The sequence below is a fragment of the Schistocerca cancellata genome, chromosome 10 (genome assembly GCF_023864275.1).
Source record: "Schistocerca cancellata isolate TAMUIC-IGC-003103 chromosome 10, iqSchCanc2.1, whole genome shotgun sequence".
NCBI lineage: Eukaryota > Metazoa > Arthropoda > Insecta > Orthoptera > Acrididae > Schistocerca > Schistocerca cancellata.
The window spans coordinates 68,009,275-68,027,882 of NC_064635.1; the positions used below are offsets into that span (position 1 = coordinate 68,009,275).

The following is an 18,608-nucleotide window of genomic DNA, read 5'->3' on the forward strand; positions in this document are numbered from 1 at the left end:
GCCGAATGGAGTTAGCAGTTGGTTGATCTTTGTTGAACTTCGTCCTGAAGTGTCGTTGCACGCCCGCATTTCGTGGTCGTGCGGTACCCGGGTTTCCGGGTTCGATTCCCGGCGGGGTCAGGGATTTTCTCTGCCTCGTGATGGCTGGGTGTTGTGTGCTGTCCTTAGGTTAGTTAGGTTTAAGTAGTTCTAAGTTCTAGGGGACTGATGACCATAGATGTTAAGTCCCATAGAGCCATTTTTTTTTCGTTGCACTGTTATGACTGACTGATGTGAGTGCATTTCAAGCACGACATACGCTTTCTCGGCTCCTGTCGCCATTTTGTCTCACTGCGCTCTCGAGCGCTCTGGCGGCAGAAACCTGAAATGCGGCTTCAGTCGAACAAAACTTTATGAGTTTTTCTACGTATCTGTAGTGTGTCGTGACCATATGTCAATGAATGGAGGTACAGTGAATTTATGAAATCGCTTCAATCATTTGTAATAGCCCTGTACATGCAATAACGTCAGCTGCTCTCACGTGTTCAAGTAAGCGTAGCACGAGGCATAGATGCGCCACACCCTACATCAACCTCAACCCACGATGACACAGTACGTGTAAATCATTGCTGCTCAGCAGAACATCTGGAGGAATTCGAGCGGACGCATCCCTCTGTGCATCTTACCACCGTATTAGCTCTACATTGTACAGTATGTACATTAGGCCAAAACTTTATGTAAGAAGTGCCAACGGCCTTGCCGCAGAGGTCACACCGGTTCCCGTCAGAGATCACCGAAGTTAAGGGCTATCGGGCTGGGCTAGCACTTGGATGGGTGACCATCCGGTATGCCGAGCGCTGTTGGCAAGCGGGGTGCACTCAGCCCTTGTGGGGCAAACTGAGGAGCTTCTTGATTGAGAAATAGCGGCTCCGGTCTCGGAAAGCGGTGTGCTGACCACTTGCCCCTCCACATCCGCATCCAGTGATGGTTGAGGAGGACACGGCGGCCGGTCGGTGCCGAGGGGGCCTTCCAAGGCCTGTTCGGGCGGAGTTTTTATGTAAGAAGTACCATAAACCTCTACAAGTCAGCAGAATGTGTCATTAAAGTAGGGAAAAAATTTCTAGAGTGACCTTTAGAATAGCTAAGGGACTGAAGCAAGGATACCGTCTGTCTCCCACTCTCTTTAAGGTGTATCTGCAAAAGAATCTGTGATGTAGAAAGTGCAGTGGGCACGGGGATTGAAATACGGCACCAAGGTATGTACACACTTTTCTCTGCTGATGTTCTGGTTGTTGCAGTAAACGATGAAGTTGATATATCTTACATGCTCAGGAAATCGTTGATAATTAATTTTGAGAACACGGAATATCTAAGTTGCGGAGAAGAGGGAAGTAACCTGGACTTTGACGGACATCTTATTAAAGAGTGTAAAGAGTTTATGGGTACTATCCTACCACGCGAATGGAAGATGTGACAGAGATATCCATCAGCGGATCAGGCAGGGAAAGGCAGCATCCGAAAATTACACCCTGTGCTTTGGTCCTCAAAAATGAGCTTAAAGGTTAAAATTCATTATACAAATCCGTCGATAAACCAATAACAACATATGAGAGTGAGTGCTGGGAATCCACGGAAAGAAATAAAAAGAGACTTACAGCTTTAGAAATGAACCACTTGAGAAGAACCTGTAGAATTTTCCGACTTGACCACGTAAGAAATTAGGAAATAAGAGACAGGACACAGTCTCATTATACACTCCTGGAAATTGAAATAAGAACACCGTGAATTCATTGTCCCAGGAAGGGGAAACTTTATTGACACACTCCTGGGGTCAGATACATCACATGATCACACTGACAGAACCACAGGCACATAGACACAGGCAACAGACCATGCACAATGTCGGCACTAGTACAGTGTATATCCACCTTTCGCAGCAATGCAGGCTGCTATTCTCCCATGGAGACGATCGTAGAGATGCTGGATGTAGTCCTGTGGAACGGCTTGCCATGCCATTTCCACCTGGCGCCTCAGTTGGACCAGCGTTCGTGCTGGACGTGCAGACCGCGTGAGACGACGCTTCATCCAGTCCCAAACATGCTCAATGGGGGACAGATCCGGAGATCTCGCTGGCCAGGGTAGTTGACTTACACCTTCTAGAGCACGTTGGGTGGCACGGGATACATGCGGACGTGCATTGTCCTGTTGGAACAGCAAGTTCCCTTGCCGGTCTAGGAATGGTAGAACGATGGGTTCGATGACGGTTTGGATGTACCGTGCACTATTCAGTGTCCCCTCGACGATCACCAGTGGTGTACGGCCAGTGTAGGAGATCGCTCCCCACACCATGATGCCGGGTGTTGGCCCTGTGTGCCTCGGTCGTATGCAGTCCTGATTGTGGCGCTCACCTGCACGGCGCCAAACACGCATACGACCATCATTGGCACCAAGGCAGAAGCGACTCTCATCGTTGAAGACGACACGTCTCCATTCGTCCCTCCATTCACGCCTGTCGCGACACCACTGGAGGCGGGCTGCACGATGTTGGGGCGTGAGCGGAAGACGGCCTAACGGTGTGCGGGACCGTAGCCCAGCTTCATGGAGACGGTTGCGAATGGTCCTCGCCGATACACCAGGAGCAACAGTGTCCCTAATTTGCTGGGAAGTGGCGGTGTGGTCCCCTACGGCACTGCGTAGGATCCTACGGTCTTGGCGTGCATCCGTGCGTCGCTGCGGTCCGGTCCCAGGTCGACGGGCACGTGCACCTTCCGCCGACCACTGGCGACAACATCGATGTACTGTGGAGACCTCACGCCCCACGTGTTGAGCAATTCGGCGGTACGTCCACCCGGCCTCCCGCATGCCCACTATACGCCCTCGCTCAAAGTCCGTCAACTGCACATACGGTTCACGTCCACGCTGTCGCGGCATGCTACCAGTATTAAAGACTGCGATGGAGCTCCGTATGCCACCGCAAACTGGCTGACACTGACGGCGGCGGTGCACAAATGCTGCGCAGCTAGCGCCATTCGACGGCCAACACCGCAGTTCCTGGTGTGTCCGCTGTGCCGTGCGTGTGATCATTGCTTGTACAGCCCTCTCGCAGTGTCCGGAGCAAGTATGGTGAGTCTGACACACCGGTGTCAATGTGTTCTTTTTTCCATTTCCAGGAGTGTAGTATTACGGATAAAGTAGAAGAATGGGAGTTAGGATGGTCTGGGCGTGTCAGAAGGATGGATGGAGACAGATGGTCCAAAAGAGTAATTTCATGGAAACCTCCTGGTAGAAGAAGAAGAGGAAGATCACGGAAAGTGTGGCTAAGCGGTATCCAAGAAACCATGGAGAGAGGAGGAATAGAAGAGAACGAGAAAGAATGACGAGGCATCTGGCGAAGAAGGTGCGTGATGCGGACCCATGCAACCAGAAGACATGTGCAACAAATTCAATAATTTTTTAACTTAAGTTTATATTCACTGTTGTAAAAAAAGTATTGCATACCCTACTTCTAACTTTTAACTATAGACTTTTCTTTTTTTACTTTCTAAGGTAGCCTATCTTCTTCATCAGTATTCAAGCTACCTCCATACCAAATTTCATCGAAATTGGTTCAGCAGTTTAGTCGCGAAAGCGAAGTTAACTTCACACGTATTCTATTATAGTACGGAAGTACAGATAAAACACGTTGAGAATTGTAGAAGCATTGTATTCACCGAGCATTTTCATACACATGATAAATTTCAAAGGTCAAAGAATAAACAGTTTCTTCTAACCGTAAATATATTTCCATAAGTCACGTAATGCCGTACAAATCATTAAACATCTGTCAATCACACTTTCTAAAGTAGTCTCTGCTCTTGCTCGATGTTCAGGCTATATCCATATTAGGGATGCGAAAAGCCGACTGGTTAAGACCAATACCAGTATTTTGGTTCTAAATAACACGTATTTTTCAGTATTTGTTTGGTCTTACTTGTAACAGTTATTTTCTATTTCTTGCTAATAAGCAGATAAAAATCGAAATCTCAATTAGCCAGAGCAAATTTGATAAAATTTCTAGTTTCTAAATAAATATTTTTTAAAAATGAATAATTTTTATTCGTAAAATTTACATTGCTTTGAAATACTGCGTTATTACAGAAAATGGGGAAAAGGTACCAGCACTATTTTAGTAACAATGGAGACAAGAAAAACAACAAACATTTGGCATTAGAATTGGTACAGCGTTGCTGACTGACAGAGACCGCTGACAGTTGAAGAGGGTCGTAACGTGTAAGACGCAGACATCTGTCCAGTCCATCAAACAGGTGATCAAAGGTATCCGGACATCTGGCTGAAAATAACTTACAAGCTCGTGGCGCCCTCCATCGGTAATGCTGGAATTCAATATGGTCACCCTTAGCCTTGATGACAGCTTTCGCTCTCGCAGACATACGTTCAATCAGATGCTGGAAGGTTTCTTGGAGGATGGCAGCCGATTCTTCTTGGAGTGGAGGGAGAGGTATCGATGTCGGTCGGTGCGGGCTGGCACGAAGTCGGAGTTACAAAACATCCCAAAGTGTTCTATAGCATTCAGGTGAGGACTCTGTGCAGCCCAGTCCATTACAGGGATATTACTGTCGTGTAACTACTTCTCCACAGGGCGTGCATTATGAACAGGTGCTCGATCGAGTTGAAAGATGCAATCGCCATCCCCGAATTGTTCTTCAACAGTGGGAAGCAAGAAGGTTCTTAAAACATAAATGTGGGCCTTTGCTGTGATAGTGCCACGCAAAAGAACAAGGGATGCAACCCCCTCCATTGAAAACACGACAAAGCCATAACACCACCGCCTCCGAATTTTACTGTCGGCACTACACACACTGGCAGATGACGTTCACCGGGCATTCGCCATACCCACACTCTGCCATGGGATCGCCACATTGAGTACCGTGATTCGATACTCGATACAACGTTTTCCCACAGTTCAATTGTCTAATGTTTACGCTCCTTACACCAAGCAAGGCGTCGTTTGGCATTTACCGGTGTGATGTGTGACACATGAGTAGACGCTCTACCATCAAATCTAAGTTTTCTCACCTCCAACCTAACTGTCATAGTACTTGCTGTGGATCCTGATGCAGTTTGGAATTCCTGTTTGATTGTCTGGACAGATGTCTGCGTCTTACACGTTACGCCCCTCTTCAACTGTCAGCGGTGTCTGTCAGTCAACAGACGAGGTCGGCCTGTACCCTTTTGTGCTGTATGTGCGCCTTCACGTTTCCACTTCACTATCACATCGGAATCAGTGGATCTAGGGATGTTTAGGAGTATGGAAATATCGTGTAGAGATGTACGACACAAGTGACACCTAATCCCCTGACCACGTTCTACCACATTCTGCTCTCTCACGATGTCTAATGACTACTGAGGTCGCTGGAGCACTTAGCAGTAGGTGGCACCTCAATGCAGCTAATATGAAAAACGTATGTTTTTGGAGGTGTCCGGATACTTTTGATCACGTATGTTTCTGGAGGTGTCCGGATACTTTTGATCACATAGTGTACTTGTTACCATATGGAGTGGCCTACCTCATGGTACGTATGTGTACAAGCAGTGTGCGAGACTTTCGCCATCTGATCTCTATGGTAGTTTCTCATGTTGTCGTCGGACATTAGTTGCATTACAGAATGGCCCCATTCATAGTTCAGAGCAAAAATAGAAAATAGCTGATTTGTTGCCTGCGTCCACATTCTATGCCTCTATCTGCTTGCAGCCCTTGTAAGCGGATAAATTAACACGAAAGACAGAGATTTCGAACCGCAGTTTTCACCCATTAGCACTGACTATTCGTAATGCCCAAATAGTGCCATGATACTCAATTACAAAATTTTTCAGCAGAGTTTCAAAACATTAGAATCAATAAGAGGACACTGGTGAGTTTTCGTAGTATTCAACCACTTATCACTTACCGAGAGAAGCAGCGAACGGTGGATGGGCAAAGCTTTATTTAATTTGCCTATTTGATTTAATATTTTGATTCTACGTATCTTGAAAATGAGAGAGACAAAATTTTTCAGTCTTTGGTAGATTTCTACGTATATTACAAGAAATAATAGAAAAAAACCGAAAGCCCGTTATTTTAGAGACTGGTTACATTGGGCGGTTTCAACACGTAGGTTAAAATGGCGTTTATAAAAAGCAGTATAAACTGTTGTTTCAGCTATAACCGCCATCTCTATTCTGTATAAAATTTCGTCAACATCGGTTCAACGGTTTAGTCATGAACAGGTAACTTTAAATAACGTATTTTGTGATTTGATTATGATGAAATAAAGCCTGTACGTTGCCCCCCCCCCCCAAAAAATCTGTGAAAACCCCATAAAAATTCTTCTAGTAGTTTTGGGGATTAGCGTGTTCAGACACTCGCAACGGTTTTACAGTTTTATTACTAGTATACACAGATCTGTCACAACCGCACAGTACTATCACCGGCTGGATATCCTCGGAGCAGTGAAGCAACTTAAATCACTTAACAAAAGTATGTCTTCCGATCCAGACTGTATACCAATTAGGCTCCTTTCAGAATATGCTGCTACAATAGCTCTATATTTAACAATTATAGAGGGTGTTACAAAAAGGTGCGGCCAAACTTTCAGGAAACATTCCTCACACACAAATGAAGAAAAGATGTTAATGTGGACATGTGTCCGGAAACACTTAATTTCCATGTTAGAGCTCATTTTACTTTCTTCCACCTACGCTCAATGGAGCACGTTATCACGATTTCATACGGGATACTCTACCTGTGCTGCTAGAACATGTGACTTTACAAGTACGACACAACATGTGGTTCATGCACGATGGAGCTCCTGCACATTTCAGTCGAAGTGTTCGTACGCTTCTCAACAACAGATTCGGTGACCGATGGATTGGTAGAGGCGGACCAATTCCATGGCCTCCACGCTCTTCTGACCACAAGCCTCTTGATTTTAATTTATGGGGGCATTTGAAAGCTCTTGTCTATGCAACCCCGGTACCAAATGTAGAGACTCTTCGTGCTCGTATTGTGGACGGCTGTGGTGCGAAAAGTGGCAAGTGACCCTAAATAAAGAAAAGTGGAGGTCATTCACATGCATGCTAAAAGGAATCCGTTTAACTTCTGTGACACGATAAATCAGTCAAATCTAAAGGCCTTAAATTCAACTAAATACTTAGGAATTACAATTACGAACAACTCAAACTGAAAAGAACACACAGAAAATGTTGTGAGGAAGGACAACCAAAGACACGTCTTAATAGGAGAACACTTATAAAATGTAACAGATCTACTAAAGAGACTGCTTACACTACGCTTCTCCGTCCTCTTTTAGAATGCTGCTGCCTAATAAGCAGGGCATCCTGGGTTCGAATCCCAGTCCGGTACACATTTTCGCTTCGTCACCGCTGATTCCGTGTAATTGACCTGCTAACTAATCGATTTTGTTTGTTGAAACAAATCGTAACTTTTTTGAACAAGTAGGCAATTCCTGCTTCAGCAGGAAAATAGGTTAAAAACGAGACAACTACTATTAGATACTAAGTCATTGACATTGCTATCCTCTAAGGGTGCATCATCAAATTACAAAAATATAGGTCTAATATATACTGCTACTACCAGTAATAAAATTTTCTTCTTTGCTTACCATACAAGAAAATAGGGATTTGTATGATTACGTGTTGCAGAATAAAAGCATCTGGATGATGGCAGAAATGCAGTACGCACTAAATGACTGTCAGCACTCAAGAAGGGACAAAGAAATCCTATCTTGAGCACAAGGCACGTGAATATGAAATTTGGAGCAGCAGTCCTGCCTTATTTGAGGAACTATAAGATATATCTACCACAAAGATTCTCAGCTATCAGTGATGTGATACTTAACTTTCTTAACAGTGCACTATGTGCATGATTTATCACAGTATCGAGTGAATAACGAGGATGCAGTTTATTACAAAAGTAGTCCTACAAAATAACATAATTTCCTTTTTCTTATACAAGTAATCCTGCTAATAACTGCGTATAGAAAATGTCGTTCACTGTTTGGTTGTCTGTTGTGGTTCTCTGTTTAATTTGCAAAAGAGTTTAGTTTTCACATACAAGGTTATTCGTTTTCGCTATGATTACATTCCTTTCCGACTCAGTAGCGTACAACAATTGTTTGAAAGATACATTAAGGAAATATTATTCATATTGAGTACAGTTTGCCTACAAAACACAGTTCATTGTCAGTTTCCTTTTATTATGGCAGATACACATGTTAAAACTTGTTTAGCTGCTGAAGATGTTTCACATATTTACCCGAATCGTAACAACATACTGTTTGCAATAGATGGTGTTCTACAAAGTGTTGAAGTTGAATTGATATGTTTAATTGTTGATAAACAAGGAAATAAATGTAATGTTTTTGTAATAAATTTTATGTCTAATGTGCCTTTATTTTTTTCTTTACTCCTCTAACACATTTTATAACTGTAATCAACACGTAATTGATGTATACTTAAAATATGCATGTATTGCACTCTAAAAAACTGAAACTGGTACTGAGATTGCATATGTACTCAGAATGATATAGAGAAGTACTAGCAGTAGAAGTAGTGCTATTCTGAATCATTTACAAAGAGACTCGGGTAAAGATCATTTCAAGAAGGTAATGCTAAATCATTCTTTATGAAGCTAATACAAAATCATTCTTTATCAATCTAATGCAAAATAACTCATTATTAGTGAAGTATAAAACAGGGAGGGATGGAACTTATTGCAAAACAGTATAGTAACTGACATAACCATTTTTAATGGTGTATAAAACAGAGAGAGATGAAACAGTACAGTATATTACCTAAACGTTTTCAGTAAAGTATGAAAACAGAGAGGGATGATTTAGAGAAATGGAATATTACAATGTGTGTGTGTGGTTCTGCACAGAGTCAGATATTTTTGAACATTGTGGGTTACTTACTTATTGGATGTTTAGCTTCAGGTAAAATACTGCGCTATGGTTGGCTATTTCATTTCCTACCAGTGCCATCTTCTTCTAAAAAAAAAAAATTCTACACCATCGCAATCTAGGATTTATATATTTTCCACCACTGCCATCTTCCATTGTGACGTCAGTGGTATTACATGGTTCAATACTTCCTTTACATGCGAAGTGGCTGCCACCTTGGATTGTGACGTGAATGGTATCACAAACTAAAATACCAAGTTTAAGTACAAAGTGCTCCAGGTTGCCTTTAGCCCTACTTCTGACAACGTAACGAAAGTGCAATATGGTTATTCGAAATAAGCATTCCATCTACCAATTATTTTTTGGTGCTGTAAGACCTTCAGAGGACTGATGCAGAGGTGGAAAAACGTCATTGGAACAGAGATGGATGAGGTATATTGAGGTTGAAGGACATAATGTTGATGGAAAAAATGTTGCGAAGTGAGTATACTCATTTTTACTATGATGCTGTATCCTATCCACAGTGGGGCTGGGCAGAATGCATCTGCAACTACGGCTGTAAGCCCATGTTACTAGAGTAGCTACACACACCAGCTGGGTCTCCAGCTTAGTGATGGACACACCGTTTAGCAGCCGTACAGAGAACTGCACGCACATGTTCTTATACCTGGCCCTAAAGCTCAGAAGGGAGGGCCGTGTGGGTTAGTCACGCGATCTAAGGCGCCTTTCGCGGCTCCCCCCGTCGGAGGTTGGAGTCCTGCATGGGTGAGTGTGTTGTCCTTAGCGTAAGTTAGTTTAAGTAGTGAGTAAGACTACAAATTTGCAAATTTCTCAGAAGGGAGGAAGGAAGTAAGATTAGGGATTAACGTCCCGTCGACATCTAGGTCATTAGATACGGAGCAGGGGCTCAGATTAGAGCAGCGGGGGAAGAAAACCGGTCGTGACCTTACAAAGGAACTATCAAAGCATTTGCCTGACGTGATTTGGTAAAATTACAGGAAACCTAAATAAGGACAGCCAGATGGGGATTTGACTCATTCTGGTCCTGAGTGCGAGCCCAGTGTGATTATCTCTGAGCCGCGTCGCAATTCCAACTTGTTGATAGTGATGTCATTGTGGCCAGCAGTGTAGACTACTAAAGTACTTTCAAGGACATGCTCCTTGATCTGGGTCTCAAGTTTGGTGATGGCAGTATCCTTGTGACCAACAGTGTAGACTACAAGGGCACTTGGATGCAGCTGCTCTTCAACCTGGGTCACAAGTTTGGTGAAGGCACGTCCTTCTGGCCAGGTGTGTGTACTATCACAGTAGTTGGCGGCATCTGGTCCTCAACCTGGGTCTCAAGCTTGGTGATGACTGTGTCCTTGTGGAAACCTCTATAGTCTAGCAGAGTAGTTGCACGCACCTTCTCCATAATCTGGGTCTCCAGCTTGGTGAAGGTGGTGTCAGTCATTAGCTGTGTAAGTACTATAGTAGATGAAGGCACCTGCTCCTCAAACTTGTGTCGCAAGCTCGGTGATGGTGGTGTTCTTGGGGCCAGCTGTGCAGACTAATAAAGTAGTTGAATGCAACTGATCTTCAACAAGTCTTAACCTTCGTGATTACTGTGTTCTTGTGACCAGCTGTATAGACTACTAGATATAGACTACTAGAATAGTTACACGTACCTTCTGCTCAATCTGGGTCTTCGCTTTAGTGATGGCACATCTTGGTGATACGCATGGTCCTGCAGCTAGTAGTATAGACTAGACTAGAATAGTGACCAGCTGTGTACACTACTAGAGTAGTTGGGCTGAAATGCTGCTTCTGGGTGATGGTTGCGACCCCACAGCTAGCAGTATTCACTAGACTAGAGTATTTTGACACACCTGGTCCTTGACCTGGATCCACATCCATGTGATGGCTATGGCTCTGCAGCTAGCAGTATAGACAAGAATGACACACCTGCTCCTCAACCTTGATCCACATCTTTGTGATGGCTATGGCCCTGCAGCAGACTAGACAACAATACTTGGACGCACCTGCTCCTCGACCAGGGTCCACATCTGGGTGATGGCCATGTCCGTGCAGCTAGCAGTATACACTAGACTAGAGTACTTGGGCACATCTGCTCCTCGACCTGGATTTGCATCTTGGAGATGGTTGCGGCCCTGCAGCTAGCAGTATAGTCTAGATCAGGTGGATATGATTGTTGCTTGACCTTTTCCTCCACATCTTGGTGACAGCCTTCGCCTTGCAGCTAGCAGTACTGAGAAGACTAGAGGTGATTGGACGCACCTGCTCCTCAACCATGGTCTCGAGCTTGGTGATTGGTGGTGTCTTTGTCATTAGCTGTGTACAGTACTACAGTGGATGAAGGCACCTGTTCCTCAACCTGTGCCTCAAGCTTAGTGATGAATGTGCCCTTGTGGACAGCTCTACAGTCTGGTAGAGTAGTTGCATGCACCTTCTCCTCAACCTGGATCTCCAGCTTGGTGATGGTGGTGGTGTCCTTGTCATTAGCTGTGTACAGTACTAGAGTAGATGGAGGCACCTGCTCCTCAACATGTGTGTCAAGTTCGGTGATGGTAGTGTTCTTGGGACCAGCTGTGCAGACTAATAAAGTAGGTGGATGCATCTCAGCTTCAACAAGTCCTTATCTTGGTGATGACTGTGTTCTTGTGACCAGCTGTATAGACTACTACAATAGTTACACATACCTTCTGCTCAATCTGGGTCTTCAGTTTAGTGATGGTACATCTTGGTGATAGCCATGGTCCTGCAGCTAGCAGACTAGACTAGAATAGACACCAGTTGTGTACACTACTAGAGTAGTTGGTCTGAAATGCTGCATCTGGGTGATGGTTGTGGCCCCAAAGCTAGCAGCATATACTAGACTAGATTATTTGGACACACCTACTGCTCGACCTGGATCCACATCTATGTGATGGCTATGGCTCTGCAGTTAGCAGTATAGACTAGACAAGAATACTTTGACACACCTGCTCCTCGATCTGGATCGACATCTTGAAGATGGCTGTGGCCCTGCAGCCAGCAGCATAGACTAGTCTAGAGCACTTGGCTACGATCCTTTTCCTCCACATCTTGGTGACAGCCTTGGCCTCGCAGCTAGCAGTACAGACTAGAGGTGGTTGGTCGCACCTGCTCCTTGACCTGGGTCTCGAGCTTGGTGATGGTGGTGTCTTTGTCATTAGCTGTGTACAGTACTATAGTAGATGGAGGCACCTGTTCCTCAACCTGTGCCTTAAGCTTAGTGATGAATGTGCCCTTGTGGACAGCTCTATAGTCTGGTAGAGTAGTTGCATGCACCTTCTCCTCAACCTGCGTCTCCAGCTTGGTGATGGTGGTGGTGGTGTCCTTGTCATTAGCTGTGTACAGTGCAAGAGTAGATGGAGGCACCTGCTCCTCAACCTATGTCTCAAGCCTGGTGAAGGTGGTGGGGCCGGCTGTGCAGACTAATAAAGTACTTGGATGCAACTCATCTTCAACAAGTCTTAACCTTTGTGATGACTACGTTCTTGTGACCAGCTGTATGGACTACTAGAATAGTTATACATACCTTCTGCTCAATCTGGGTCTTCAGTTTAGTGATGGAACATCTTGGTGGTAGGCATGGTCCTGCAGCTGTGTGCACTAATAGAGTAGTTGGGCTGAAATGCTGCATATGGGTGATGGTTGTGGCCCCACAGCTATCAGTATACACTAGACTACAGTATTTTGACACACCTGGTCCTCGACCTGGATCCACATCCATGTCATGGCTATGGCTCTGCAGCAGTATTTGGACACACCTGGTTCTCAGGCTGGACCACATCTATGTGATGGCTATGGCTCTGCAGCTAGCAGTATAGACTAGACAAGAATGACACACCTGCTCCTCGACCTTTATCCACAACTTTGTGATGGCTATGGCCCTGCAGCAGACTAAACAACAATATTTGGACGCACCTGCTCCTCGACTAGGGTCCACATCTTGGTGATGGCCACGTCCCTGCAGTTAGCAGTATACACTAGACTAGAGTATTTGGACGCTCCTGCTCCTCGACCTGGATCCACATCTTGGTGATGGCCACGTCTCTACATCTAGCAGTATAGACTAGACTACAGCACTTGGATACACCTGTTCCTTGACCTGTTCCTCCACATCTTGGTGACAGCCACGGCCTTGCAGCTAGCAGTACAGAGTAGACTAGAGGTGGTTGGACGCACCTGCTCCTCGACCTGGGTCTCCAGCTTGGTGATGGCAGTGTCCTTGCGTCCGCTGCCGGCCTGTGCATGCTCCTCAGCTTCTCCGGGCGCCCAGTCCGCCTGTGCCAGCTGCTGCTCCATCATCCGCACCTACAATAATTCAAGATTACACTGTAGGCCTGTATGTATTTTTTTGCTGTTTCTGTACTTACATTTGTTTGCAACACATTTATTCGTTTCCTTGAAAACATTCAATCAAATAAAGAGTCTGATGACACGATCGTCTGAGAATTCTCCAGGAAAGATGATCTTCTGCCTGGTGCAAGTCTTTCATTTGCATGCAACTTGGGCACCGCAGCCACGCGCCGTGGTAAAGAGGTATGTAAGTGGAGCAAAGACAACGGGGAATCATTCTGGCGATGATACAGGCTGCATAAGGGGAAAACGACTGACATGAGTCACTCTGACGACGGGGAGATTTTTATGGCCGGGCACCTGATAACAAACGTCTCTGAAATGGCAAAGCTGGTCGCTAAATATGGGCTCTAAAATGCGTGCCTGAAGAACTTTGAGCGCTTTTTCGTCTTCGGTACTGTCAAACAAATCACTCCTATTGCAAGTTCTCTGCTTTCCATAATCTGAAAACGTCCAGTTAACACGGACTCTACAGCATATACTTGAAGAGCTATAAGCACTTGTCCAGTAGAGAATTGGCCAAGATGAACACGTGCTGCCTGCTTGTTGGAGTAAGCATAGCCTCCCCTGCGGCAGACAGTGTCACTGCCGAGTGATGGGTGCAGGAGGGTGTGCTGGGAGGACGCGTCTGTGCATCTTGCTATTGAAGAAGCTGTACAACGTGTACGTCATGCTTTATGTTCACTGATGTCAGAAGTAAGTTTCATTCCCCAATTCATCCACTTGGGAGTCGATGTGGTTTTCTTACTTTCGCATTTAACTACACTCCTGGAAATGGAAAAAAGAACACATTGACACCGGTGTGTCAGACCCACCATACTTGCTCCGGACACTGCGAGAGGGCTGTACAAGCAATGATCACACGCACGGCACAGCGGACACACCAGGAACCGCGGTGTTGGCCGTCGAATGGCGCTAGCTGCGCAGCATTTGTGCACCGCCGCCGTCAGTGTCAGCCAGTTTGCCGTGGCATACGGAGCTCCATAGCAGTCTTTAACACTGGTAGCATGCCGCGACAGCGTGGACGTGAACCGTATGTGCAGTTGACGGACTTTGAGCGAGGGCGTATAGTGGGCATGCGGGAGGCCGGGTGGACGTACCGCCGAATTGCTCAACACGTGGGGCGTGAGGTCTCCACAGTACATCGATGTTGTCGCCAGTGGTCGGCGGAAGGTGCACGTGCCCGTCGACCTGGGACCGGACCGCAGCGACGCACGGATGCACGCCAAGACCGTAGGATCCTACGCAGTGCCGTAGGGGACCGCACCGCCACTTCCCAGCAAATTAGGGACACTGTTGCTCCTGGGGTATCGGCGAGGACCATTCGCAACCGTCTCCATGAAGCTGGGCTACGGTCCCGCACACCGTTAGGCCGTCTTCCGCTCACGCCCCAACATCGTGCAGCCCGCCTCCAGTGGTGTCGCGACAGGCGTGAATGGAGGGACGAATGGAGACGTGTCGTCTTCAGCGATGAGAGTCGCTTCTGCCTTGGTGCCAATGATGGTCGTATGCGTGTTTGGCGCCGTGCAGGTGAGCGCCACAATCAGGACTGCATACGACCGAGGCACACAGGGCCAACACCCGGCATCATGGTGTGGGGAGCGATCTCCTACACTGGCCGTACACCACTGGTGATCGTCGAGGGGACACTGAATAGTGCACGGTACATCCAAACCGTCATCGAACCCATCGTTCTACCATTCCTAGACCGGCAAGGGAACTTGCTGTTCCAGCAGGACAATGCACGTCCGCATGTATCCCGTGCCACCCAACGTGCTCTAGAAGGTGTAAGTCAACTACCCTGGCCAGCAAGATCTCCGGATCTGTCCCCCATTGAGCATGTTTGGGACTGGATGAAGCGTCGTCTCACGCGGTCTGCACGTCCAGCACGAACGCTGGTCCAACTGAGGCGCCAGGTGGAAATGGCATGGCAAGCCGTCCCACAGGACTACATCCAGCATCTCTACGATCGTCTCCATGGGAGAATAGCAGCCTGCATTGCTGCGAAAGGTGGATATACACTGTACTAGTGCCGACATTGTGCATGCTCTGTTGCCTGTGTCTATGTGCCTGTGGTTCTGTCAGTGTGATCATGTGATGTATCTGACCCCAGGAATGTGTCAATAAAGTTTCCCCTTCCTGGGACAATGAACTCACGGTGTCCTTATTTCAATTTCCAGGAGTGTATATTACTACAGATGTGTGGGTTATACACGTTGAGGACTGTATAAGTGTTGTATTATCTTGAAGCGTATTATCTGGAGCATGTTAACCAATAAAAGCATTTTCACAAATATGATAAAGTTCAAAAGTCAAAGACTGCAGTAAACAGCTTTTGCCAAGTAATTATTTTCCCTAATTCCCGTTATATTCTTTAAATGAGTAATTATCTTGTACTACAGGCTTCCTAAAGTAGCCTATGTTCTTCCTCAGTGCTCAAGTTTGTCCATACCAAATTTAATCTAAATCTGTTCAGCGGTTAATCGTGCAAATGTAACAGAAGAGTTACTTTCACATTTATAATATTAACATGGAAGTATGGATATATATGTATTTTATACCATGTATATTAAACGAGAGAGAGACAGCGTATGTCCATCCGTAGCTTTTTAGGCCGGCATTACACTATCATATTTCTTTTTCAAAGTTGATATGTCAAATATTTATGTCAGAGAGATTTTATGGCGTAATAAGAAACTTTGTCAAATCTCGCCTGCCGTCAAATAAATATGATTAAATCTAGAGCTTCGCCGTAGATTTGATCATTAAAAAAAGGCTCTGAGCACTATGGGACTTAACATCTGCGGTCATCAGTCCCCTAGACTTAGAACTACTTAAACCTAACTAACAGCACACTCATCCATGCCCGAGGCAGGATTCGAACCTGCGACCGTAGCAGCAGCGCGGTTCCGGACGGTAGCGCCTAGAACCGCCGGCTATTTGATCATTAATGTCGTTCATCTTCTGTGCACTGCAATGTAAAATGTAACCGCTTGGAGCGCTGGCGTCGCTACAGCTTTTTGACGTCTCTGTAGCGTGTTTGTAACATGGCTTCAAAGTCTGTGTGTTCCTTCGTCTCTCACTCTCTCTCTCTCTCTCTCATTTTTTTTAATAAACTTACTTCGACTAGGGTGGGGATGGGGGGTGAGCAAGGTGCACATTGCATGCTATTAATTATGAATTGATGGGCAGGTGGAATATGCTACAGGCGACTTCATGTCCACAATCACCGTTACAGTCATCCATTTCTACATCTGGAAAGATCCAGGCTGCGTTTCATCAGTCTTTCTTGACTTTCCATTCTAGTTTGTCTATTTTTGAACTCTGGATGCAAGTCGAAAAGCGCTTCATCTGTTTCGTAGTTTTTATTAATTTTGTGGTTGTTGGAACACTAATTCCTTTAATTAAATTATTCAAAAATGAAAATAGTTCATATTGCCAATATAGTGTACGAAACATTTATTTACCTTCACATACTCCCTCCTCAGTGCTTTATAAATCACTTCACACGTTTTTGGAATTATTTGGTTAATGTGAAATGAGATATTCGAGTGCTGTGTTGTAAACTAGAGTAGCTCTCTCCTGTATCAAGAAATCGCAGTGCAGTTTGCCCGACTTCTGCAGATAAAGCATTTCTCAAGAGGGTATTCTGCCCTGTAATATGAGAAACCACTTTACTGAGCAAATACCGAAATACACTCTCATCCATTCGTATGTAATTTATATACAGTGTGTTACAAAAAGGTACGGCCAAACTTTCAGGAAACATTCCTCACACACAAATAAAGAAAAGATATTATGTGGACATGTGTCCGGAAACGCTTAAGTTCCATGTTAGGGCTCATTTTAGTTTCGTCAGTATGTACTCCAACGGGATCAAATTGTAAATTTTCACAATCGACATGTGTGGGCTGACGAGAATCCGTACGCAATTGTGCAATCACGTCATCAACAGAGATTTTCTGGGAACGTTTGGGCAGGCATTGTTGGTGATGTCTTGATTGGTCCCCATGTGTTTCACCTACGCTCAATGGAGCACGTTATCATGATTTCATACGGGATACTCTACCTGTGCTGCTAGAACATGTGCCTTTACAAGTACGACACAACATGTGGTTCATGCACGATGGAGCTCCTGCACATTTCAGTCGAAGTGTTCGTACGCTTCTCAACAACAGATTCGGTGACCGATGGACTGGTAGAGGCGGACCAATTCCATGGCCTCCACGCTCTCCTGACCTCAACCATCTTGACTTTCATTTATGGGGGCATTTGAAATCTCTTGTCTACGCAACCCCGGTACCAAATGTAGAGACTCTTCGTGCTAGTATTGTGGACGGCTGTGATACAATACGCCATTCTCCAGGGCTGCATCAGCGCATCAGGGATTCCGTAGGACGGAGGGTGGATGCATGTATCCTCGCTAACGGAGGACATTTTGAACATTTCCTGTAACAAAGTGTTTGAAGTCATGCTGGTACGTTCTGTTGCTGTGTATTTCCATTCCATGATTAATGTGATTTTGAAGAGAATTAATAAAACGAGCTCTAACAAGGAAAGTAAGCGTTTCTGGACACATGTCCACATAACATATTTTCTTTCTTTGTGTGAGAGGAATGTTTCCTGAAAGTTTGGCCGTACGTTTTTGTAACACCCTGTATAAGACTTGTCGTCCTCCACTTGCTACTCTGGTAACAAATTTTGCTGAATGCTTTCATTATCTTGACGTAATACCTCTGGCGTCATCCAAGTACGTTTCCTTTTTTTCCGCCGCTTTTCTTCCAAATACACAGAAAGTGCAATTGTGTACTAGCAACTGCGGCACATAATAAGTTGTTGCCCGTCATGTTGAAATTTGACGAAAAATATGACAACAGTGTAACACCCCTTTAAAGCACCACGTGAAAGACCTTTGTTAAAGAAATTTGACGAATATTTGATAATATTTCTTTGTCAAAGAAATATGATAGTATAATACCGGTCTTAGACCATTGTCTATTTGTGTGAAGTAAACTGGTCTAGAACTTTTCGAGACTTTTGGTAACAATGTTTACTTTTATATATCGGTACGCGTGCGGCAGCATGTGCTACTTAACAAATTCCAAAACGCCGCGCATAATAATGGGATTCTACTGCGTCTCTTACCTCGGGTTCTATTCGTGATAGAAAGGTATGCTAACTGAGTTGAATAGCCTTTGGGTTAGGGACGATTCGTACACCGATACAGAAGGATCATCTTAGTGTGACTACCCTACAACATAGGGTCAAAACATGAATATTACATAC

The 18,608-nt window shown here is 45.1% G+C and overlaps 1 protein-coding gene and 1 pseudogene across 1 annotated transcript in view; one reads left to right on the plus strand and one right to left on the minus strand.

Moving 5' to 3' along the window:
- LOC126106408 (uncharacterized protein CG43867) overlaps positions 1 to 18,608 on the minus strand; it is a 429,676-nt gene that overhangs the window by 228,841 nt on the left and 182,227 nt on the right. The window contains exon 2 of the mRNA XM_049912680.1: positions 13,149 to 13,277. Within this exon, the coding sequence (XP_049768637.1) occupies positions 13,149 to 13,271 (123 nt within the window). The 5' untranslated portion in view covers positions 13,272 to 13,277. The remainder of the gene's footprint in view (positions 1 to 13,148; positions 13,278 to 18,608) is intronic.
- Positions 726 to 845, plus strand: LOC126107120 (5S ribosomal RNA; annotated as a pseudogene).